The sequence below is a fragment of the Amborella trichopoda genome, chromosome 9 (assembly GCF_054954075.1).
Source record: "Amborella trichopoda isolate Santa Cruz 75 chromosome 9, AtrichopodaSantaCruz75HAP2 v2.0, whole genome shotgun sequence".
NCBI classification, from domain to species: Eukaryota; Viridiplantae; Streptophyta; class Magnoliopsida; order Amborellales; family Amborellaceae; genus Amborella; species Amborella trichopoda.
Window position 1 is genome coordinate 12105421 of NC_142344.1, and position 26266 is coordinate 12131686.

The window sequence follows — 26266 nt, forward strand, 5'->3', positions numbered from 1 at the left end:
CTCCTTGGAGCTGTGCTGCTTTTTATGTCAATAAAAATGCGGAAAAAGAAAGAGGCGTACCAAGATTAGTAATAAATTATAAACCTTTAAATAAAGTTTTATAATGGATTAAGTATCCAATACCAAATAAAAAAGACTTACTAGATAGACTTGCTACTGCTACAATCCTTTCTAAATTTGATTTAAAATCTGGTTATTGGCAAATACAAATAAAAGAAGAAGATAAATATAAAACTGCATTCAATGTTCCATTTGGACAATATGAATGGTATGCAACGCCATTCGGATTAAAAAATGCTCCATCAGAATTTCAAAAAATAATGAATGAAGTATTTAACCCATATTATAAATTTATGATAGTATATATTGATGATGTTTTAGTCTTCTCAGATACTATAGAACAACATTTTAAACATATTCATACATTTGTACAAGCAATCAAACATGCAGGTTTAGCAGTATCTGCTAAAAAGATAAATCTTTTCCAAACAAAAATAAGATTTTTAGGCCATCATATTCATTATGGTACAATTATACTAATCAAAAGATCCATTCAATTTGCTGATAAATTTCCTGATATTATTTTAGATAAAACCGAATTACAAAGATTTTTAGGATGTTTAAATTATATAGTAGACTTTTATGAAAATTTGGCTGTAGATGCTAAATCATTATATGAACGGCTTAAAAAGAATCCTCCTAAATGGACAGAGGAACATACTCAAACTATAAAGAAAATAAAAATTAAAGCTAAAGAATTACCTTGTTTAAATCTAGCTAATCCTAATGCTTTCAAAATAATACAATGTGATGTTTTTGAATTAGGATTAGGAGGTATTTTAAAACAACGAATAAACTCTAATGAACAATTAGTCCGCTATACTTCGAAAGCTTGGAACTCTACTCAACAAAATTATTCTACCGTGAAAAAAGAAATACTTTCCATAGTTCATTGTGTTACTAAATTTCAAAGTGATATACGTAATACACATTTTCTTATTAGAACATATTGCAAAGCCGCCATTGATATTCTTACTAAAGATGTGCAAAACCTTGTCTCTAAGCAAATCTTTGCTCGATGGCAAGCAATATTATCATCCTTTGATTTTTCTATCGAACACTTAACAAGTACTACTAACCATCTTCCTGATTTTCTTACTCGTGAATTTTTGCAGGGAGGGCAACACTGATCATTTTGATTCACCAGCTTTATCTTTTCCACTAACTTTGTTTTATGCAAATATGAATAAAAATAATAATACTTCCACTCCTGAGCAAAGGGGAAAAGCCCCTATGGAAACCTCACTGGATATCATTCCAGTAAATATTACCCAGTCACTAATAAGAATAAAACCTGCTTTATTACCCAGTAATAGTTCTATTTCCTATTCCCCAAATATCAATTATCCAGCTTATTCAAGCCAACCTTCAGCTTCTCCTCCAGCTCCAGTTTTCCAAACCTCTACACCAAAGAAACCAACTTTACCCAGCAAAACTCCATATCTCGAAACCTATTTTGTTGTTGTTGCAATCATAGAATTCAGACATGTGAATGAGAACCCAAATAGTATTGCTAAGTATTACTTATGCAATAATCTTTGTCCATCTGTAGGTACCAAAACAAGAGAATGGTACGAAATGATTTTGCTAGAAACAGAGTCTATTTCCTTGGTACATTATAATCAAAAGAATTCAAAAATAGTAGCATATTCAAAATTACAAATAAAGAAAGTATTATCTTTTGAAGATTGGGGATCAGAACCTTCCAAAGCCAAGAGAATATATTCCCCAGATTTCCCAAATAAATACTACAAACATGCTGATTACATAGATGTTTGGCATAAGTTACTGGCACTTCAAAACTCATATAATTCTCACACTTGGTTCTTACAGTTTAAAATGCCTATAAACACTCCATTTCCAAACTGGTTTCGTAACTGGTTTGCAACATGGGGATCTTTAACCCAAATACTTCCTGAGCCTCTGCAACTCTCTCAAAACCGTTTTATTGAATTCAATGGGAGTAATCTCAATATAGATTACCACTTATATTTTATTGCTATGTATCAAGTACCATGAATAGTTAAATGGAATTTTGTGATATCCCCAAATAATACAAATAATTTTGAATATATGTCATGCTTAGGCAAACAAATTGCCATAAAATGGTGGGACGTCTTTGTCTACCATAATATTAAACCAAACAATATACAGCTCAAACGAATCCCATTAGCATATGGCTTTCATTCATACTCCAACCCAAATAGTCTAGCAGAATATATTACCATAATGAAAAAGCAAAATCCCAGAGCCACCAAAGAAGAGCTAGAAAAACTACTACTGAAAATATTTGAAGAAGAGGCAGAAACTGCCAGCAAACCAAGCACTCCCGAAATAGAAATACCACTTGATACACTAGACCTATCAGGACATGGAATGTCCCAAAAACATACCTTGTATTAACCCAATATGGATATTATAATATTTATGATATGACATAAATATTTATGATATGACCCAAAGCAAACATGTGACCCAAAGCAAAGCTGATATGACCCAAAGCAAAGCTGATGTGACCCAAAAGAAAGCTGATGTGACCCAAAGCAAAACTGATGTGACCCAAAGCAAAGCTGATGTGACTTAAAGCAAAGCTGATGTGACCTAAAGCAAAGCTGATGTGACCTAAAGCAAAAGCAAAATAGATGTGACCCAGATATGACCCAAATAAAGATGCTCGAGCTACTGACAAAGCCACCTGTCATCAGAAATTCCACCTGTCTCCACAAAAGATGCTCCAACCATCTCATCAACCGGTCTTTTACAACTAAAGCAAGATTCCCGAAGATAAGGATGAATGATCTTCTACAACCATGACCAACCACGTGGCACCTACATACATCTCTTACTTCTCTATAAATAAGGGAGGAAGAGAAACATTCAGTACAACTTCTCCTCAGAGAGAACAGCCTCGCTTCTCATCTCTTCCCATTTCTCTTCTCTTTTAAACCATCTATGTGTGACTGTAACGTAAAAGCCTTACCAGATTATTACCCAGACGAGTGGAAACTATTATGCAGTTACTGTATCTGCACTCTGTAAGTTTTATGAGTCGCTTTGATTTTTAGCTGTTAAGTTTGAGTCTGTAACAGTTTGTTATTACTGTATCTACACTCTGTAAGTTTTATGAGTCGCTTTGATTTTTAGCTGTTAAGTTTGAGTCTGTAAGAGTTTGTTATTTTCAAGTTTACTTCAATCTATAACAAGTTTGCTTCAGTTTGCTTCACGTTTGTAATAGTTTACAGTTGTTATGATAATACGTGTTGTATGTAGCATAAAGATATATCAAACTACTTATAATACATGGGTTACTATTGATATTACTCATGTATCTCTCATCATTATTATAGTATTAAGTCTCTATTTCGGTTATCTAAGACTGATAGTATAGAATCTTTATTAAATATGTTAGAATTGTTTTATGGTTAGAATGATGGGTAGATTATTTGTAGATTGGTAGATCTTGGTTAGAATTATATATATATATATATATATATATATATATATATATATATATATATATATATATATATATATATATATATATATATATATATATATATATATATATATATATATGAAAAGTCTTTCCAAACACCTATAGGCGAAAATAAATAGTGATTTCACCTACTCTCATCACCGTCCAAATTTCATCACGCGATCACTATTATCCGATAGTGTTTTATTTTTCATTTTTTTTTCTATAAATCGGAATGACCTAAAATTCGGAGGTTATGTACATCTTACTGAGGCATATCTAATAAAAATATAAAATAAACTATCCATGAAAACCAAATTAACCAAAATACCACCCAAAACGAAATTGGTTAATTTTTTCATGTAAAATATTTTTTTTATAATTTTCCAAGATTCAAATTTCAGGTCATTCCGACTTGTAGATAAAAAATGAAAACTAAAACACTACCGGACAATTGTGACCGTGCGATAAACTTTGGACGGTGATGAGGGTAGACAAAATCACTGTTCTTTTTCGCTTATAGGTTGCGTAGTGTTTTCTTATATATATATATATATATATATATATATATATATATATATATATATATATGAAAAGTCTTTCCAAACACCTATAGGCGAAAATAAATAGTGATTTCACCTACTCTCATCACCGTCCAAATTTCATCACGCGATCACTATTATCCGATAGTGTTTTATTTTTCATTTTTTTTTCTATAAATCGGAATGACCTAAAATTCGGAGGTTATGTACATCTTACTGAGGCATATCTAATAAAAATATAAAATAAACTATCCATGAAAACCAAATTAACCAAAATACCACCCAAAACGAAATTGGTTAATTTTTTCATGTAAAATATTTTTTTTATAATTTTCCAAGATTCAAATTTCAGGTCATTCCGACTTGTAGATAAAAAATGAAAACTAAAACACTACCGGACAATTGTGACCGTGCGATAAACTTTGGACGGTGATGAGGGTAGACAAAATCACTGTTCTTTTTCGCTTATAGGTTGCGTAGTGTTTTCTTATATATATATATATATATATATATATATATATATATATATATGAAAAGTCTTTCCAAACACCTATAGGCGAAAATAAATAGTGATTTCACCTACTCTCATCACCGTCCAAATTTCATCACGCGATCACTATTATCCGATAGTGTTTTATTTTTCATTTTTTTTTCTATAAATCGGAATGACCTAAAATTCGGAGGTTATGTACATCTTACTGAGGCATATCTAATAAAAATATAAAATAAACTATCCATGAAAACCAAATTAACCAAAATACCACCCAAAACGAAATTGGTTAATTTTTTCATGTAAAATATTTTTTTTATAATTTTCCAAGATTCAAATTTCAGGTCATTCCGACTTGTAGATAAAAAATGAAAACTAAAACACTACCGGACAATTGTGACCGTGCGATAAACTTTGGACGGTGATGAGGGTAGACAAAATCACTGTTCTTTTTCGCTTATAGGTTGCGTAGTGTTTTCTTATATATATATATATATATATATATATATATATATATATATATATATATATATATATATATATATATATATATATATATATATATATATATATATATATATATATATATATATATATATATATATATATATATATATATATATATATATATATATATATATATATATATGCTTGGGTGAGCCCACTAGCTCATGGAATAGTATAAGCCCAATGGCCCAGATTGAATCTGGGCCGATCTGACGAACATGAATGTCTAGTCGTGTTTGAATTTTAATGTTTTTTTCTACAAATTCAAATTACTTGAAATTTTAGGCGTGTGTTTTTCTAATCAAGCCAGACCTAATAAAAATATAAAAATAATAATTCACAAAAATAAAATTGACCAAAATACTCCCAAAACTTTTAGAGAGTATTTTGGCAAATGTATTTCATATAAAATATTTTTTTGATATTTTTTGAAGATTCACCTATTTTTTATGTACACAAGCTTCAAATTTTAAGTGATTTGGATTTATAGAAAAAAAACTAAAATTCAAACACTACCGGACATTCGTGATCATCAGATTAGCCCAGATTCAATCTGGGCAGTTGGGCTCATTTTTTCCTGTGAGCTAGTGGGCACACCCTAGCATCTTCTATGTATATATATATATATATATATTATTTCATTGAGTTACTCTTCCTATCATTCTACTGAGGTTATTTTTATTGCGGAACTTATTAATAAAACTTTTGAAGGAATTTTTCGTTAAATAAAGATTATTAATTTACTCCCATTGTTAATGTACTATCTTTAAAACAAAATTCAATAATATTAAGTTAATGAAGTAATAAAGTTATAAGTTAAGAAGTTTTTTTAAAAGGTAAAATACAGAATTCAATAATATTAAGTTAATGAAGTAATAAAGTTATAAGTTAAGAAGTTTTTTTAAAAGGTAAAATACAAATCTATATCAGTTCCATTAAAAAAAAACGAGTTTTTGAATATCTTTTCAAAAACTCGGAATACTTAACGGACTTCAAAAAATTGGAGATTTTTTTTAAAAAAAAAATCATATTTCAAACGGAGACTTGCTAACTATGGTCACAACGTTCGAGAATTTGTATTTTGGACTTTGAGCCCAAACAATGATACATCCTCAACTACCGACTTCCAAATCTAACGGTCAATATGATGATTGTGACGTCATTGTATTAAAGGTAAGTTGTCTCATTCTATATAGTTCCCCATATTTATACGGTGTGATTTGCATAAGGTTGCAATCTTAAACAATCAAAGTAAGGTGTACCTCCAAACGTTGCCCTGAGATGCAATTTTAATGTCGAAAATTCTTTGGATGGTGCAAGAATCTATTTTTATCTCTAATTATAAAAATTTAAGCTTAAAAAATGGTTCAAATCAAGTAGATCTATAAACACATAAAAATCTTAAAAATGGATGATCCAAATAATAGGTCAAAAGATGTACTATATTTGGACTTAAAATCTCTTTTTTTTTTCTTTCACTATAGCAATAAATCTCGATGTTGAGATGATCAATTAGATGTTTTTCCAACATCAAAACAATCATTTTCGGAGGATATTAGAGGCGCATCTTAATAATAAGTGATCATGCCAATCATATATTTAATGACTACAAAGACTCATATGCATGTCTATTAACAGGCAAAGGGAATATCATGAGTTGGGGCCCCTAATAAATTGATTGGAAGTTTAGAATTTGTCTCCTTGCAACCAACAGTTTTTGAAACCCATCTCAACTCATGTGACAATAATGGACGCCCAATTATTCTATGGCTCTATTGGCAATTTCGACACAGAGTAGACTTGCAAATGATTCATTATTTTAATGAAAAGTACCCAATTTGATATGGAGGATGTATTCAAGAGGGACTACCACTGTACACTTGAAACAGGGCACTGTCGGATCAAGAGTGGGCATGCCAGGCATGTACACACAAAACAAATACAATGCATGCCAAGAGCCTGCATGATTCTTGAAATGTTTGATATTCAGGTAGACAAGCTCCATATATTTCCATGGAGCTCCATATATTTCTATGAACACCAGAATGCACCTGTTAACCAAGATTCCATTGGTCTCCCTCCTGCATAGAAGTTTGTTATAAGAGGAAAAGTCACAAGCTGAGTCCCCAAGCCACGGAGGTTGGATCTGAACCTTGGAGGTGCACCATGACGGCCCCAATGCCATACCATGTTCGTTAGAATAGCATGCCATCTGGGACTCACCCTGTCTTGTGTCAATTGAATGAGAAATTGCTTCGGATTAGTGGCTCTGCTCAACAAACAGCTGAGTGCCTTGGTGATTCTCTTCTAGAATTGTATGATGTTTTCGATGACCTTCTCAATTTCCACAAACCCTTGATGCCCTCCATTCCGAAGATAAATCGGTCAATGAGATGCTCAATGACTCTCTAAAATTGCTAGATGTATGCAGCATCATGAGAGATGTCATATCCCGTTCGAGAGAGCAATATCAAATCATTCTATCTTCTCTTCGTAGGAGAGACTACACCAGGATGGAAGGCCAAGTTGGAGCTCATGTCTCAGCCCGAAGGAAGATGAATAAGAAATTCAAAAAATGTCTCAGCACCTTAAGAAGAACTCGCAGATTGATCTCTTCTTGGCTCCCACAAAATCATTCCATACCAAATGAGGAGGTGGTAGTCGCCTTGAGTCGAATGGGATCTGCCACTCTCTTTGTGTGTGAATGTCTCCTTTTGAGATTCAAGACACCAAAGAAAAGCCAATCCCTTCTAAACATCATCACAAACTGATTGCTTCAATGAACTCCCATTATTAGCTCCTGGACATCCACATTTTATAGGAAATGACCAGAGATACTTGTAATATATTTTTTGTTTAAAATGCTCATTATAAGAGAGATTATACTGCACATACATTTTCTTGGCAATTAATGTTTTTCCCGTCATATGTTATGTGCTAATTGATCAGCATGTGATGGAGTTCTACACTTTGGGCATTTACACTTAGTGAACATAAGAACTATCACAACAAGCATTACGCTGATGAGAAAATATTCTTTTGAATTTCTTGTGAGATTCTAAATGCATTTCTAAATTTAACCTAGCGCACATATCTTCATTGCCATAGCCAATAAGCATGCCTTAACAGCAATTGAGGGTAAGTAAAATGCTTTCCGAACGACTAATTTTAGCATGCAAAATACAGTTCTGTAGCTCCCATTTCTGAGGTCTTCTCTATCTTCTAATGAGAGAGATTATTCACGGACAACCAAATGTCTCGTTTTTTTTTTTTTTTGTTGGGAAAAGGTGCTTAGTTTGCACATTGGTATTAGAAAAGTTACTATAAATTAGGAAAATGATAGTATAGTGCAGTATTTTAAAATCCCTTCAAGTCCAATTGGGACACGGCAGAGTTACTGAGAATCAGCCCTGCAGTACTCGCCCGAGTTGATCAATGGGCGGCTGTACTGCTGCAGTACTCCGATTTGCTACAGTAACTCAATGAGTATCCACGAAAACTTAAGTCTGAAACTTTTTTGATATAAAAAGGTGAGGGCAAAAATCTGACCCTCCCTTCTGTTTTCTTCAACTTTTGGAGGTGAGGCGTCTCTTAAAATTCGCTCCTGATCATATTTTCCCATCCTCTATGGATTCCAAACATCAGATTCAGCAAAAACATCGAAATCTCAGATTTGTTAGATTGTTTTTCTGAGCTTGGGTTTTTCCAATATTTATTTCTTGCTTGCCTTTTGCAACCCTCACCTGATCAGCCCTTAAAAAGTAGTCCCTAAGCCTAATTTTTGTGTTCTTTATCAAACTCAATGCTTAGAGTCCATGAAAAACATATTTATTTAAAATCTCAAAAATTATGAGAGTTTGAATATCGAAATAGAGGATTTGGCTGAAGATCTCATGAGTTTGGATTAAACTCAAATTGCAAATCTAGTTTAGGGGTCACAAGTTTTCATTTTGTATAAAATTTCTGTTGACTCTTATGGTTTCTGTTATTTATTTTCTTGTTATTTATTTTTGCTGAATTGCAAAGTAGAAGATTGAAAAGAGAGAGAGAAAGGGGAGAGAGAGTATTTCTCAAAGGGGATAAAGCCTTTGGTCTTGGGGATATAAATTATGACCGGTTTGCTCTGAGATAGCCACTGGTTCACCTGAAGCAATATATGAAAAAGCTGCACTAACTAGCAAAGAGGTTCGAATAGAGCGAGCAGATGCACATTGATGGTGAAATTAAGCATCTTCTCTCTCTTCAACAACTCTATTATTTTTTCATTGCCCACCATTTGAGTTCCCCACCTGATTTTTTGTAAGTTTTGCCTGTTTTGGGTGGCAAAAGCAGAGAAATGCAGTTTTGGTGGCAGATAATGGGTTATCCAGTGGTTATTGGGTAAGAAAACCCAGTTTTGGAGGTGAAAATGTGGTCTAGATCAATCATATGCCAAAATGGGGTTATGAGTAAGAAAAAGCTATTATCCGGTTTTGAATGTTCTTGAAGACCTGGACCTACCAAATGGACCACTTGAGATTTACTGAAAATGGCCAATCATTTTCTCTCTACGTGTCAAAGATTTGAGATACAATGAACATGTACTATTTTAGTTGGCTTATGTCTAATGCTACATGGAAAGCAACACAAGTGTCAGTGACTCCAATAGCTAAAGGTGTACTTCAAACGAAAAAGCCGATACAATTAGAAACATCAATATAACTATTATTTATAAAATTAAAATTATATAATACCAAGGGTAAAAAATTAATGTGTTTTTTAAGAATTGAAGAAAAAGATTCACTAAAGCTTGCATGCCCCAGCCCTAACGATAGATGTGACAACAGTCATTTGAGTACAAGGTCATTGACAGAGATTTTCTATATGCATTCAAGTGATACATAGCCCAAAAATTGTATTCCTGCCCATTAAACACTGCTACTCAGACCAAAAGAACCTTCTTGCTTGAAATGTTAATTATTATAATAACACCAAATTCAATCTGGTAAACACCATGAATACTCCCCATCAAAGACATCAATTGAATAGAATCAGCTTCAATCACATTTCATATATGACATTCAAGTCCAAATAATACTATGCAGATACTGAGGCATAACTTTTTTAAACATAAAGTATTTGCATATAATTGCCAAAAAGAATGTATCTCAATACTCAGAAAACAAACTGTTTATGATTTTTTATGGGCCTTGAGTGCCTCGAAACGAGCTGTGAGAGCATCACAATCTGGTAAGTTTGGATGAGTGTGAGGGGCAACAGTGCCTAAGCCGAAATTCTCCATCCTTTGATCACTAGAGCATAATGATGGTATTGATGGAGGACGCCGATTCGGTGGATGACCATGCCAGACATGGCCTGGAGTGTCATCTGAAACATGATCATAACCAGAAAAGTTATCCCCAACATCTCCATCCTCTTCGCTTTCTGAGCATGAGTCGTCAAACACCACATTAGACTGTACATTGGTGGAAGATGGAGGCCCATTGTAGCTATGCCTTCTTTGCATATTGGCATCATTGAAACCAGCAGATCTCTTGTCATCCCCCAAATTATGAGACACTCCATAGTTTTGGGAAGCATAAAGCCTATCATGAATACTCTTGGTCTGATTATGACTTCGGTTTAAGTTACTTTGACATCCTCCAAATGTTTCGGATTGATTATTTGATCTTGAAGCTTGGTTCGGATTTTCAGAGTAAGTTTGGGATACACTTCCAGGAGAATGTACAAATCTTTCACCATCGTTAGGCAAATTTTGATTGGCCAGAAATGCAGCAGCTTTTGCTGCTGCGGCAGCTTTTTCTGCAGACTCAGCTGCCGCCCGAGCAGCTGAAGCTGTATTTTCAAAGTACATGCTATTGTGTTCTTCCACTCTGTTCAAAGCCTTAGGATCGCTGATCCTATGGAAATAGTGAGGCATGTGAGTTAACTGTATCTATCAAAGAACAAAGTGTAGTAGTGTATCAGTGAGTACCTCTTAGTTTTCTCATTTGCTTGGGTGTTATCACCTGAATTTTGAAAAGGCATGCTTGTCGCACTAACAAATGTTGCAGGCCCAGGCTGCATCATACATTCTGGTTAGTTGAATTCGTTTCAATTTCATCAAAGTAATAAAGATCATATATCAATATGTTGCAAGTGTGTTTCTACCAGAAGTTCATCAGGAGGCTTCAGCAGCTCTTGCTCGGATTCAGCTGTATCCCATTGAACGTGATACTCCTTTGCAATTTCTTTCATGACCCTCAGCTTCGCTTCCCCAGAAGCTGTTCTTGTTGATAGCTTCTCAATCAACTACAAGCATAGAGGAAAAAATGTCAATGGAAAATATTGCACAATCAGGCTCATGCCAGCCGCCAATTCAAAGTTCACAATCATTTTTACGATTTCGGGCTTTCACGCTGAACCAATATGCATATTTAGAGTTCTAATTAGCCAGTGTTCTGATATTCCTGCAAAAGTTTTTGGTGGGAATAGCATTTAACATGAGTGCACAAACAAAATAGTAAGCCCCTATAATTTTTTGAAATAACTTTGTTATCTTGAGCAATTGAGAAGGCACTAACTGTTCGGTTAACACCACAATCTGGTCGAAGTTCTGTTGCAGCAGCTATGAACTCATGCCCATACTTCTTTTGGAAAATGTTACGGATCTGTAGCAGCTCAGGAATATCTGCACATCTAGGTGCAGCAAATATTAGACTTGAAATCCCTTCCTTCAGGTCCACAGGACAGCCCCTGAAAATTGCATATATATTCCATGTCAGAATTTGCTCATCGTAGCTTTGATTAAGTGCAAAAGGGAAGTTGTTGGTATCACCTCTTTGATTCAATGATTGAAAGACGTGCGACAACTAGTTCACAGAAGAGTTCAATTATGTCATTTGCTGCCGCAATATTTTGCTCTCTTATGACATGCTCAACCTGCAAATACCAGAAAAGGTCAAGAAAAGAAATTCAGAGCGTGTCAAACTGTTTGCCAACATAATAGAGCAAAATTCTCCCTGATCCATCACTTGTAGCTCAACAATGACAACTGAGATTTTGGGAAATGTTGAATAAACAATGGAGAAGTCAGTCTAAATTCAACAAAGGGTGAATATTTGGTCACTAACTTTTAATAATCCACCAAATATTTTCAATTCGGCGGCATGAAACATTGTGCTAATATTCAATAAGTACTAATTTAACACCACCCACAATGTTTAAAGGATTATTATAAAAAATGAATGGCCTAAGTTGCTCCTTCCATAAATTGCAAAAGTATTGTAAAACTTCTATGTCTAAACTCTAAACACCATTTAGGAAACTAAATTTCGTCCATAGATTTCCATATGTATCCATCTGTCTAAAATAAAAAAGTGACACCATGTGTATATTTGATCCTTGTTCAGCTATAAATGCAACTAAAATGAATATAAATAAATTAACTTCCAGCGATGTGACCGAGATTAAGTGACCCAAGATCATGATTTTCTTTTTCTTGTTTTCTCCAACTCAAGGTGGAGCAATATAGATTCTAGCATACATCTGAGCAAGAATCAAAAAGTTGCTAAAATCATTGGATGATGCTATGCAGTAATAATATGATTATTAAGCAAGCCAATAGCAACGGGCGCTTATTTTTTCACTATTAAGCAAGCCAATAGCAAGTGGCATATAAGCAAGCATTTCTTCATTAAAGTCCAACTTTTGACATTGCAAACAGGCATATAAGCAAGCATTTCTTTTCCTATGGACTTCAATAATCCTCTTTAAAAATCCATAGAAGTCACTAGGGAGGTCTTAGCACATTTTTCTCCAAAAGGATGCCTAAATTCATCTTGGAACCAAAACCCTAAGAAGTCGAAACACTGGGAAAGACCTAATAATCTGTTTCATGGACACAATACATAGCCCTACTTTTATTGAGAAAAGTATTTAGAAAAAAAAACAGAACGATTGCAGTCAACAAAATAACAAAGCCACATTTCCCTTTCAATGCATTAAATAAAATAAGTCATTTGTTCAATATTCAAGATAACCATTTAGAACCATGTATACACATGCACATGATCCTTATCCAGTCAATCACCAACTTAACAGACTCTGGCAGATCCTTATCCACTCAATCACCAAAAGTAGGATCCAATTCTCAACAGGGATATGCCTTGTAGTTGATACACAAAGTTGAACTAGATCAAGCGTCTAGTAGTAGACATGAAAATTTCGAGCACCCAAAACCTGATCTACCTACACAAGCTTCAAATTCTTCAATTTCAAAACTCCCAACCCCATAAATTTGAGTTCTTGAATCTCCAGCAGCTAATTTAGACCTTTCAAACTTAACACCCCATTCGATTTTTCCTTATAAGGAATTTGGTCATCTGTTTTACAGGCAACCTAAAAGACCCCTCAGACTTCTATACATGCACGCATCCTTTCTGAAACAATTACAAACAATTACGTTTTGACTTAAAGCAAGGTTTTAAAAAGTAGATCGTTGACCCAAAACGTCCATCTAGAAAATCGGGTCATATAGGCGGATCAGCGGTCAGGAATGGGGAATCAACTGGATCTGCCGAATGCAGCCTTAAAAAAATTCAAAAAATACTAAAATCTGCAAAAATATATTTTGAGTTTCCAAAAAAAATTGGGGGTAGTGCATTATGTACTTCTATTATTTTACAAAAATACGTGCATATTGAGATGTCGTTTCCCTATCTGAATGTTTGTTGATCATGCATATCAATAGAAAAAAGAAGCACACAATCATCATCGATATGAATACGTGGTCCAAAATGGAGCATACAACTATCGAAATACAACCTAATACCAAAATGAAAGACATCGTAGTTTTTTCTCTTCATCGCATTGAATTGTCTGGACAATTCATTGATTTAATCAAAGTGTGCCTCAAAAAGTCACTACCAAACTATCTATTCCTGAGACCCCCAACGGTTGGGCTGCTCTCTCTCAAAGCTTGTCCACCCTCGTGCTGGCCCTCACCCTCTTGCTTTCTCCCCTACCCTCTAGTTACTGAATTTTGGGGTGTATATATCTTGGTTGGTACAGATGGCCTCAGCATCATATTCTCTCTCATTTTCTCCCATACCCCCTTTTCCACTCTTCTTCAACAGCTGCAACACCGCCTACATCTCCTTCTCCCTACTCCTCAACGTCTTTACATTCCTCACCAATTGCCTCAAGACTCTCTTGCATAACACTGGATTCTCTTCCTCTACAACCCAATGTTCGGTTGTATCTGCATTAAATATCGCATGTAAGTCGATCGGGTTCCTCAATCTTCCTCCTTATTTGTCAGTATCGAATATTCGAATTGTAATGAACATAAACGAGCTACAGAAGACTCTTTGCAGTCAGCCAATTTCTTTTAGAAGTGTGTATCAATTAGAAGGTACTTCAGTTTCGCTCACATCCAGTAGCTGAACATGTCTGAGAGAGCACATTGATTACTATCTTTTTAAGTGAGGTGTGTCAACACCATTGCACTCCCACTATTTAGTGAAATGAAATGCAAAAGGTTTTGTAAGAAACGGCCGAAATATTTCATAAGATAAATGATGTGAACGAAAACTTTATTAAATAAGAGATTACCTGGATCCATCATAGAGAGAAGTCCTAGCAAGTCTCGTTGCAAGCAAGTATAGTTGCAAATGAGCCTTCTGCATTACATAGAAAGATGTGAAAGACATTATCCTTTAGTGCTTTAGTGATGTTTCACAAATGCACTAAATCATTCTTACATAAAATATTAAACCTTACCTCTCTCAATGCTGCTAATTGATTATTATAGCTTCTCTCTTAACTCCCAATAATGTAATCCACCACCTTGACATAGGTGGCTGGCCATATGTGGCGCCGATCAAGTACAACACTTGTTAGGAGGTACGAGTTAGTTCAAGTGGAAGGACTGAATGGGGCAAGGGATAGCCTAAAAGGATGTGGTTGGTAGTAGTCCGAAAAGGTATGAGGGCTTATGGCCTCACTGAGGGTATGGCCTTTAATAAAGAAGAATGGTGGAGCAGGATTCGTGTAGTCGACCCCAATTAATTAGGAAAAGACAATGATGATGATGATGATGATGACCTCCTCCATGACCTTGTTAGGAATAATCGAATGGAAATAATTGTGGTTGAAGAAGACATTTAGATCATACAAAGATGAAGAAACCATTTAAATTGACATTGATGATGTATTTTAATCTAAACTTTCAAAGAATATAAATAAACATCTATTTGCATAGTAGATCGAGTGGCCCAATTAAGGGTTCAACCTTTTTTATGATCTCCTCCACTTGAGGGGGTCAAGCTGCACTTCTCCATAATAGACTCTTCGAAATCTTAATCCCTTCATAGAGGAGCCCCATGGTGGATTTCTGCTAGCACCCACCATTCTTAACAATGTGACTAAAGGAGCAGTGCTGAATTCGATGCAAGCACAAGACCAAAACCTACATTCCGTCCCTCATGGGACTTTGCAAGATTGTCTTTTGTCCACTCCTCACTGGTGAACAACCTCTTCAATGCGGCTTGGGATTATACAATAGAACTCATGGCAATTAGTTAGTTGCAAAGCAGGCGATAGCGGACCTAATCTGCTCCTTATTCCAGGTATGTTGTCTCAATAAGTAAAGGATCCTAGCGTGATTATATATGAATTTCATAACCGACCTAGCCAAACGAGAGCCTCTTTCACTAGCTTTGGTCTCGCTAATCTCCTCCAAAATGAGATTAAAGCAATGGGCAGCACATGGGTCCATATACCAGATGGTCCATTTTGTCCATCAATTTTAACCGCACAGAAACACATGCCTTGGCATTATCCATAACAATCTGGACCACATTCTTCTCTCCCACCTCCTCGATTATCTAGTCCAATAATCCAGCAACCTCGCATCCATCCTAACCCATGCGACCTCTCTACTGGACAAGAAGGTTGTCCCATGCTGGCAAGAAAGCAAAAAGTTCAAATAATCTTTCTGCTTGACTTTGTCTCACCAAGCACCAGTCATAATGGTGATGCCCTTTCTCCGCTAACTCTCCATAGGCTCTGCAATACATTTCTTAATGTCTGCTATCTCTTCATCCAAGATTGCCCCCATTACCCTGCATTCTGAATTGCAAGGACCATAGGCCTGAAATATGGCCCGGTGATTGCATTGAAGGGGATCGCTTCATCATAGAACCATTTCCTAACAAGCCTTTCCATTATTTGCCTTGAACCTTCGAGCACACCTCGAAGGGTCATCTATTGAGATATATGCGACCCTGGGTAAGTCTATTGTGCAAGTCTACTGTGTGCACATCTCCTGCCCTCCATGACACTAGTGCTCCGGGACAAGCCCGGAGTAATCCCCTCTAGATCTGAAGCATGGGACGAGTTTTCCCTAGACAATATTTATGATAGCCAATATTATGATCATCTAATTGATCATATTGGGAGGAAATTATGGCCAATAGAGGCACTAGATTTTATGTTTCAAATCTATAGTACCCATATGATCATGAGAAATTTAAAAGAAATTTATTTATGCTTCATATGGTTCAATTAAAAAGCAACACAACTTGGATGTTCCATTCCATAGTAGTAAGTTACAACTTGCAACTTACAAGCCAAAGTCACAACTCTTAACAGTTATTTCTTCACTCTTAAACCTTAGAGGCATTGAAGGTTCAGGGACAATTGTTTCACAACCTATACATCACATCAAATAGAGGAAGATGAAAAGTAGTAAGTTACAACTTGTAACTTACAAGACAAAGTCACAACTCTTAACTGTTATTTTCTTCACTCCTAACCCTTAGACGCATTGAAGGTTCAGGGACAATTGTTTCACAACATATACATCACATCAAATAGAGGAAAGATGAAAAGTAATTACTTGAGTTGAGTAGAAAACCTCTCACAACCAATACACATTGCAGTTGTTTAGTAAAATATATCATGTGCCTAGTTATTATTTATATTTATGTCAAACATTCAATATGATTTTTGACCATTTGCATTCTCAACAAGTTTCATCATGTCCCAAAACAAGAAATACAAAATCAACTGTAACTACTGCCACAGGGCTATAACTAGTGGAATAAATCGATTCAAGCAGCACTTTGTAGAGGTTGGGGGGAGGTTTTTCCATGCAATAATGTATCTAGTAATTCGTGGATATAGATGGCAACTCTTCTTAAGGCTAATAAGCATAAGAAGATAACCAAACAAAAGATGGATCATCTAGGGCAACTTTGTCCCATACTTCAAATGTAGAGGAGACTACTCTTGGCTTGTCTAGTGTCATGGAGGGAAGGAGAGGTGCACATAGTAAACCTGTGCAGCCAATTTCTCAAGGTCACATAGACCCATACGTCTCGCAGCCTAAATCTAAGCAACTAATCCTCGGAGCCATGCTTAAAGGTGCAAGGTAAATAGTGAAAAAGGAGTGTTGAGAAATTGTTCTATGATGAAGGAATCCCCTTCCACGCTTCTAACAACCCTATTATAGGTCAATGGTTGCTGCAATTCAGAATGAGGGGCATGGGGTAAAAGCCCCTTACAACATATGAACTTAGTGGAAAATCTTGGATGAAGAGGTAGAGGATAAGAATGGATTGAGAAGCTTAAGAGAGTTGAACGAAAACAGACATCACCATCATAAGCGACGGTTAGTGGGACAAAGTCAATCAGAAAGATTATCTGAACTTTTTTATTTATTGCCCACATGGAACAACCTTCTTGTCCAATAGAGAGGTCACAATGCTAAGGAAGGAAATAAAGTTCTTGGCACAATTATTGGACCAGATAGTCAATGAAGTGGGAAAGAAGCATATAGTCCAAATTGTTACAGGTAATGCCAACGCATGTGTTTCTGCAAGGTCAAAGTTGATGGACAAAAGAAAACATCTGGTATGGACTCGCGTACTTCCCACTGTATTGATCTCTTATTAGAGGAGATTGGTTGGCGAGACCAAAGCTGGTGAAGGAGACTCTTGTTTTAGCAAGGTTGATTACGAAATTCATTTATAAAGACTCCAAGATCCTTCACCTAATGAGACAGCAAACTGGGAATAAGGTGTTGATGATTAGGCTCGCTATCACCTGCTTCGCACCATATTAATTGGCCATGAACTCTAATGTATAGCTTAAAGCCGCATTGAAGAGATTGTTCACCAGTGAGGAGTGAACAAAAGACAAACTTACAAAGTCTCGTGAGGGACGGAATCTAGAGGGCATAATGTTTAATAAGAAGCTCTGGTCCAACAGTGATTGCATCGAATTCACCACTACTCCTTTAGTCACATTGTTAAGAATGGTGAATGGTGACAAGAAATCCCCCATGGGGCTCCTCTATGAAAGGATCAAGAGGGTGAAAAGATCTATTTGGCAGAGGTGCAATTTTGCCCCTCAAGTGGAGGAGATATAGACAAAAGGTAGAAAACTTAGTTGGGCCACCCGATCCACTATGTAAATCAATGTTTATTAATATGCTAAAAGGTTTAGATTAAAATACTTGCTCAATGTCAATTTAAATAGTTTTATATTGTTTAGGTTTCTACTTCAACCTCAATTATTTCTATTAGTCACCTATTATTCCTAACAATGTCATGAAGGAGGTGAAATAAAATATTGGGAGGCCAGAGAGAAGCCATAAAAATCAATTAGCAGCATCAGTTATGTAGGAATCTCATTGATTTGGTGCATCAGTTAGGTATGACTATGTCTTTCGCAACTTTTTATGTGTAAAGATGTGAAAGGCTTGATTGTTTGCAAATAGACTTGCTAAGACTTCTCGCACTACAATGGATCCAAGTAAGCTCTTATGTAAATATGTTTTCTTTCACATAATTGACCTTATAAAATATTTCGCCCTTTCTTACAATACTCTTTGCATTTCATTTCAACTGAAAGGTGGGAATGTCACGGTGTTGACGCACCTCATTAAAAAATGATAGCAATCAAGGTGCTCTCTTAGACCATGTTCAGCTACTGGATGTAAGTGAAACTAAAGCACACTCCTAGAACATGGCTGCCTGTGAAGAGGCTTCAGTAGCTCATTTACATTCATTACAATTCAAAGCACCGACAACACCAAATAAGAAGGAAGATTAAGGACTACAACCCAATAGATATAGATGCGATATCCATTGCAGATACAATCAAGCAGTAGCTGGTGAAGGAAGAGAATCCAATACTGTGAAAAAGAGCATTCCTTAAGCCAATCAGTGAAGAATGTGAAGAAGAAGCTACTGAGGAATGTGGAGGGGGAAGTTCCCCGCTGAGATATCCGCAATTTGTTGGAGATGTAGATGGTGTGCACTGGTTCAAAGAGAGTGGGTAGGGGGTATGGGAGGAAATGAGAAAGAATATGATTCTGAGGCCACCTTGTCCCAACCAAGCTATATGCAGCCCAAGATCCAACAGCAAGAGGGTGGAGGCAAGTAGGAGGGTGGGGACCAGCACAAGGAGTGGACAAGCCATGGGGATTTCAAGCTAAAAGAGCAGCAGTTCACCGGTAGTGGGAGACTCAAGCATAGTCAGTTCGGCACCAACAATTATGAAGCGTACATGGATCGAATCAATGACATAGTCAAAACAATTCTGAATTGTAGATGAATTGAGCATAGTCAAACAATTCAAGGACTAACAACAATGTGATAAAGAAGAAAAACGATGTCATCTTTCATTTTGTTATTAGAATGTATTTAAATAATTGTATACTCCATTTTGGACCATGCATTCATATCCATGATGATTGTATGCTCCTTTTTTTCCAGCGATCTTCTTTTTCCAGTTATGTGAAGGTCAACAGACATTCAGACAGGAAAATAGTGTCTCAATATTCAGATATTTTTACAAAATAATGAAAGCAAAAAATTTACTACCCCCATTCTTTTTTTGGAACTCAAAAAATAATGTTTTTAAGGATTCCTAGTGATTTTCAGAAATCTTTTTAAGGTCGGATCCAGCCGATCTGACCAATCTAGCCAATTCTCCGATGCAGACCGCCGATCCGCTGATTATATGTGGTTTTCTGAATGGACGATCTAGGTCAAAAATCCACTTTTTAATAGCTTGATTTGTAGGTTGGAACGTTCTTGTTGATGTATCCTTAATTTTGGGATCATGTGGATTCTGCTCATTCAATAGTATCACATATCTTTCGTCCAAACCTAAGAAGATTTTTCTTTTCCCAAATACAAATTTCACTATTTCACTTATGCTTTCAACTGGGGAGGCCAAATATGCAGCTCTCAAAGCATTGCTCAAAGACACTCAAATTTTAAGGTCTCAGTGAGATACTAGAAACATAAGTTGCGGAGACACACCACAAAATGATCTGGCACAAGAAAAGCAAAAAAACAGCCGACAATCTCTTGCTTAATTTGGGCACCACAATGAAGCCTATAGGTTAAACAAACCCGCAAACTACATAAAAGCAACTGAAGCATTCAAACCACCACATGAGGCTTGGGATTAAATTCTCTGAAGGTTAGAGAGAGAAAGAGAGAGAGAGAGAGATGTGATGCACACCACGAACAACGTTCTAATTCATTAAGAATGATGCATGGAAGAAATGTGCAGCTTCCATATTTGGCATAATGCATTTGCACTGCACCTTGTGAAATCAATCGCTTACCACAGCCACATTTGTGGTACGTGTCCCATATGAGAAGTTTATGGGAAGGAGTCCGCTAGTGAGTTGTGTCAAGGTATTTGGTTGTATATGTTATGTGATGGTACTGAAGCCATAACAAACCAAGTTAGCAAGAAAGTATTGCAAGCAATATTTATTGGATATGACAAACAAAAGAATGGATGGCAATGCATGGACCGTTCCACTACGAGAATTTGGGTCTTAAGAGACATGATATTTGATGAAGCCTCATCATGGTGGTCTTTTTGTCCAAGCTTGCTTCTTGATTTCTGTTTCTGTGTGTTTACTAATGTGCAAGTCATTGTGGTGCTTGCATTGCTCATTGTGTTGATGCGCAATTGGCGCAATTCCACAAGAGGTATTAAAGGGAGGTTCGTGATTTAGGCTGCTTGGCTTGAAAGCATTGAGCATCAGAACCAAAGGAATCATAGTTGACATGGCAGACAATAGGAGCTTGCTAGCCGAGATCGAGAAACTTAATGATCGCAACTACATCAATCAGCTATCCTGCATGGAATCGTACTTACAAGGGCATGATCTCTAGAAGATGGAGAATGGCAGTGACACTGTCACACCAACAACAGAAGTTGCGTATGGAGAAGCCTTGCAGAAGTGGAAGATTTGGTAAAGCACTGTATGTGTTCGAATAAAATAATCGATCCAGTAGAAGCTCATGGACCACATCATGGACATAAAAGACCCCAAAGTATGTATGGGATGTGCTCTCGTTCTTGTTCGAGTAAACAATGGCTGGCCTTGTTGGAGAATGAGCTAGGTTCATTGACATAGGGTTCACTATCTATTTCTCAATAGTTTATGTAAGTGAGGAACCTGTGCATCAAGATCGCGAAACATGAGAAAGAGTGACGGCTCGTTGAGAAGCGCATGTAGTGGCCAATCATCAGTGAGCTTAAATTGGAGTTTCATGAGTACTTGACCGTTGGAGAATCTGATGGTTAATCATCAGTCTCTAGCAAGATAGATGGCGAGGCTTTCTGTAAAGGAAAGTAAGGTTCATAGCAACCCAAGGCCAACGTGGGAAGAAAAACAAAAAATCAGCCCCTGAAGTTGGACCCTCGCAAGAAGGAAGACAACGGTAGCGGATCACACAATGAGCATTGGAAGAAGACTTGCTATCACAGTGGAGAGCCAAGCCATTTCGTTAAGTGAGGAACCTGTGCATCAAGATCTCGAAACATGATAAAGAGTGACGGCTCGGTGAGAAGCATATGTAGTGGCTAATCATCAGCGAGCTTAAATTGGAGTTTCATAAGTTCTTGACCGTTGTGCAGGAATGGCCTACACAACCCACATTGACAAAGTTGGAGAATGTGATGGTTAATGATGAGTCTCTAGCAAGATAGATGGCTAGGCCCTCTGTAAGGGAGAGCAAGGTTCATAGCAACCCAAGGGCAACGTGGGAAGAAAAACAAAACATCAGCCCCTAAAGTCGGACCCTCGCAAGAAGGAAGACAACAGGAGCGGATTACACGATAAGCATTGGAAGAAGACTTGCTATCACGGTGAAAAGTCAAGCCATTTCATGAAGTAGTGCCAAATGCCAAGGAAGACCAAGAACGTGAATGAAGTGATAAATGACCATTTCATGAAGTAGTCGCAAGATGAAGATTGTGACTGGAATGTGCAAGCAGGGTTTGCTCAAGTTGTAGATATGACCTCGAATCGGGTTCACTACAAGGGGGAGAATCCCTCATCGCATTGGAGATTGATGCAACCAAGTCTCGTGCAAGAGAAACCATGGACTACGCATTTGAGTGGCTCATGGACTCTGATTGTTCACACTACATGGCATGTGACCACAAGAAGTTCTTGTGGCTACGAACGTTCAAGGGCAATCTTGCTATAGTGACCACGAAGCACTCAGTGCATCAATCTTGCCATGGCGTAGACAGTATGGACAGGCTGCCCATATGGAAATGCGCATCAGCAACCATCTCCAACAAATCCTTTTCGAATGTGGCATTGGAGGTGGTACACTCCAATGGAGTGCCAATCTATTGGAGATAACCTCTATTTCCTCATTTTCAATAATGATTACTCACAGCCCATGTGGCTTATCTTTTTGAAGGCAAAGTCCGATGAGTTAGTAAGCTCCAAGGAGCTTTGTAAACATGTCGAGGGAGAGTTTGGTCATAAGATTTGGTGCTTGTGGACTAATAATGGCAGCTACTATATGTGAAAGGAGTTCGATGCATACTTGAAGGAGTTCGGTGTAATTCCACAACAAAATGGCGTGGAAGGAAGAAAAAATAGGCATCTCATGGAGACAATGCGAAGCTTGATGCACGGAAGAAATATGCGGCTTCAGTGATAGGAAAAGTGTATTCACATTGCAGCTCATGTAATCAATTGCTTACTGCAACCATGTTTAGGCAAGTGTCCCCATATGAGAGATTGTAGGAAGGAGACCGATAGAGAGTCATTCAAGGTATTGGTTCCATATGTTATGTGATGGTACCGAAGCCACAATAAATCAAGTTTAGCAAAGAAAACTGTGAGAGCAATGTTTATCGGGTAGAACGAGCTAAAGAAGGGATGCCGAGGCATGGATCCTTCCCATGGGAGATTTGTGTCTCAATAGACGTAGTATTTCATGAAGTTTCATCATGGTGTGATCTTTGTCCAAGCTTGCTTCCTGATTTTGTGCTTTTATGTGTTGTATTAACCTACGAGTGATTGTGGTGCTCGCAGTGCTCATTATGTTTTGTTTGAGTGGCCCCCTCCCTCTTTGCAATGAGACAGCACAAGCTGAGGTATGCATACCTTGCTTAGCACCCATGACCCACATTAAGTCCTTGCCTCGCCATAAAATTTCAAAAATCCCTGTTGTGGGACTAATAAGAGCTCGGGTTTTCTAAGATGTAATAAGAAAGTATTAGACAATGTATTTATATACTATATAGAAAATTTAGGAGAACGTATGACACGATTTTATTGTGATGAGAAAATTAACAGTTCCATCTTCTCAAAAGATAACAACTGCCTATGCTCCATCTTGTTTTAGCTTTTAATGAAGGAGCTAACTTAGCCAATAATATCTCTCGTATTACCACCCATTCCGTGAAAATTAGCAAATTATCAGCTCTATAATTTCTTCTTTTTTAAGGAGAACCTTGAGGTATATCTATGGTTTTCATCCAAGAAGCAAGCTGGTCTTCTTAATAATTATCTAGAGTACTTTTGAAGATGAACTTGTAATTATCCTAGCCCTAGCATAGGCAAGCACAAGGACTATAAAGGGTACTTTTGAAGATGAATTTGTAATTATACTAGCCCTAGCATAGGCAAGAACAGGGCCTCACACTATTTCTTTGTCTGTAACTGAACCCAATTTCTTTGTTCCTCTTCCAAATCCTTCCCACCTCTTATGTATCTCTCTTAGAAAGCACTAGATCCCCAATTTCTTCTCTTCTCTCCTTAAATCTTCCCACTATTTAGAAACTTAAACGAAATTACTAAAATTTTCCTGAAATTTTAGTGAAATGAGCATCCAAACCTTGTGATGTTGTTCATTCAATAATTCAAAGAAAATCCCTAAAATCTTGCTGAAATTTTGCAAAGCTTATTGAGTAAGATGCTAAAGTTGCTGACGTTTTACCAAAATTAATGAAGATGGCTGAAATTTTCACTAATATTCACTGAAATCTTTTGGGTGGGAAATCTATTGTTCCTCCAAAGTAGCATGGGTTCTTCATTTTTTGAAGTATTTACATATTTTAGGTAAAATAAAATGCTATACCCCATTTTCTTCTTGAAACCTAAAAAACTAAATTTTTAAGACATTTTAGTAATTTTTTAATTTTTTTAAGGACGGATCCACCGGAACAAGCCGATCCACCGATCTGGATCGTCGATTAGCTGATCTGGACCAGTTTCCTAGATGACTAGTTCCCCCCGTTGATCCGGGTTTTCAAAAAGTGGCCAAGACCAAAAAAAAAATGAAAAAAAAATAAATAAAATCCAGAAACATCATAAAAATTCAAAAAAAAAAGTACAAAGCAGAAAAATATATAAACATAGATTAGGAATAAAACACAAGAAATTCAAACATTCCATAGATGTTATTGGCTTAAAAATATCAGAAAACCTGAAAAACAAGGGGAATTTCAGAGAATAGAAAAATGAGAAAATCACAAAAATACACATAATGAATTTTAAATCATTTATATTAGATTAATATAAGCAATGCATTTTTCTTGCTTAATATAAGCCTCAATAAGAACTGTTTTGCGAGGTAATATTTAGTGTGCACAATATCAATTATTACCTTCACAACAAGATACCCATGACTCCACCTAGGATACCCCTTTCTAGGTATATTTATTGGACAAGCCAACCTATTTGATACTTCTCATACCGAGGACATTTCAATGCTGCTTACCATAATTTCAAATTATATTGCAAACAATTTATCAGCAGAACTTAAATTACTAGAATAATGGAAATAATAATCTATATGCGGAATCCAAAGCAAATAAAAAGGCATTGCATTGCATTTAGTTGCACTAGATCAATATCAAATAAGAAAAAAGAGCCATTTGTTATAATAAGAATCAGGGCAACTGCCAGACCATGAAAGCAACTGAACATATAAGGAAAATGAAGAGGAATGGAACAAACCGGAGTTCGGAAAATTCCAACCCTCAATAGAAAGAGTACTTCAAGTAAATGGAATGCTAAAACATGAAGGAAAACAAGATACCCATTCAATCAGTAATACTTTTAAGACCCAGCATTTTTAGACAGCATTTCTTTATTGGGCCAACAGTTCAGGTTAAAGGGCACATACCCGAATCCTAGCACTTGCTTCCTGCCCAGACTCGATAAGCATGGCTACATCTCTCCTCATTTGCTTGATCTGTATATCTTTCTTGTTCCTCAGTAGCTTTATCCTGGACATGGCCAGCTTCACCAATGTCTTGCTGGTTTCATGACAATGGTCAATGTGTGAGAAGAAACAGTGCAGAAATGCCAAATGATACAGTGTACAGAGAGAGAAGTAGAAAGAAAACAAAGCTAAAAGAGGTGAGATTGAGACAGAGAGAGTGTGCGTTACCATTTGGAAGAATTGAAGGATTTTCGAAACATGGAGAGCATTTTGCAGAGAGGAGCAAGAGCAAGGTAGGTCATAGCTACTGAGGGAGGGGAGCGGACAAGAGAGAGAGAGAGAGAGAGAGGATCAGAAAGCAGGGCTGGGTTTTAAGTACGTTCTAACGGTCACTAGGAAAAGCGGTCAGAATTTGGGACCCACCAAAACTGAGGCGGTGGCCTTGGATTCTTTCAAATGATGAATCGATTGTGATATAGAACGGCTACTTGGAAAGCCTTCGTCCGACTCTAAGATGGGCCATGGTGGTGCTCCTGACCGTTTCATGCACTCGGTGCATCCTATGTTCCATTGTGTGTAACAATAACTAGGAAATATCAAATCAAGATTTCAGCTATTTAATATTAAAGATGGCTCGCAGAATTTTTATAACAATTGTTTCATGCGGGCTGCACCGCATTTATAAAATATACGGTGG

General features: G+C 36.6%; 1 protein-coding gene across 2 annotated transcripts; it reads right to left on the reverse strand.

Annotated features, from left to right (window-relative positions):
* Positions 1 to 10094: 10094 nt before the first annotated feature.
* LOC18424324 (uncharacterized) lies at positions 10095 to 25938 on the reverse strand. 2 transcript variants are annotated; one of them, XM_020676561.2, is made up of 7 exons: positions 25798 to 25938; positions 25531 to 25663; positions 11892 to 11995; positions 11638 to 11809; positions 11225 to 11365; positions 11049 to 11134; positions 10095 to 10974 (listed from the first exon to the last, which is right to left on the reverse strand). In XM_020676561.2, exons 1-7 carry the CDS (start codon positions 25869 to 25871, stop codon positions 10245 to 10247), a joined length of 1440 nt encoding a protein of 479 aa, XP_020532220.1. In that variant the 5' UTR covers positions 25872 to 25938; the 3' UTR covers positions 10095 to 10244. The 2 variants fall into 2 exon arrangements, with proteins under 2 accessions (XP_020532220.1, XP_088702706.1); XM_088846580.1 differs by lacking the exons at positions 25531 to 25663; positions 25798 to 25938 and adding an exon at positions 14669 to 14731.
* Positions 25939 to 26266: the final 328 nt, after the last annotated feature.

What these genes read in the sequence shown, in the direction of transcription:
- LOC18424324 (XM_020676561.2), bottom strand. Translation starts at nt 25,871, where the DNA reads ATGACCTACCTTGCTCTTGCTCCTCTCTGCAAAATGCTCTCCATGTTT. An exon ending in AAGCAAGTGCTAGGATTCGG is followed by an intron (nt 11,996 to 25,530) that starts GTATGTGCCCTT and finishes TGGTATTTGCAG; the next exon opens with GTTGAGCATGTCATAAGAGA. An exon ending in TCAATCATTGAATCAAAGAG is followed by an intron (nt 11,810 to 11,891) that starts GTGATACCAACA and finishes TGCAATTTTCAG; the next exon opens with GGGCTGTCCTGTGGACCTGA.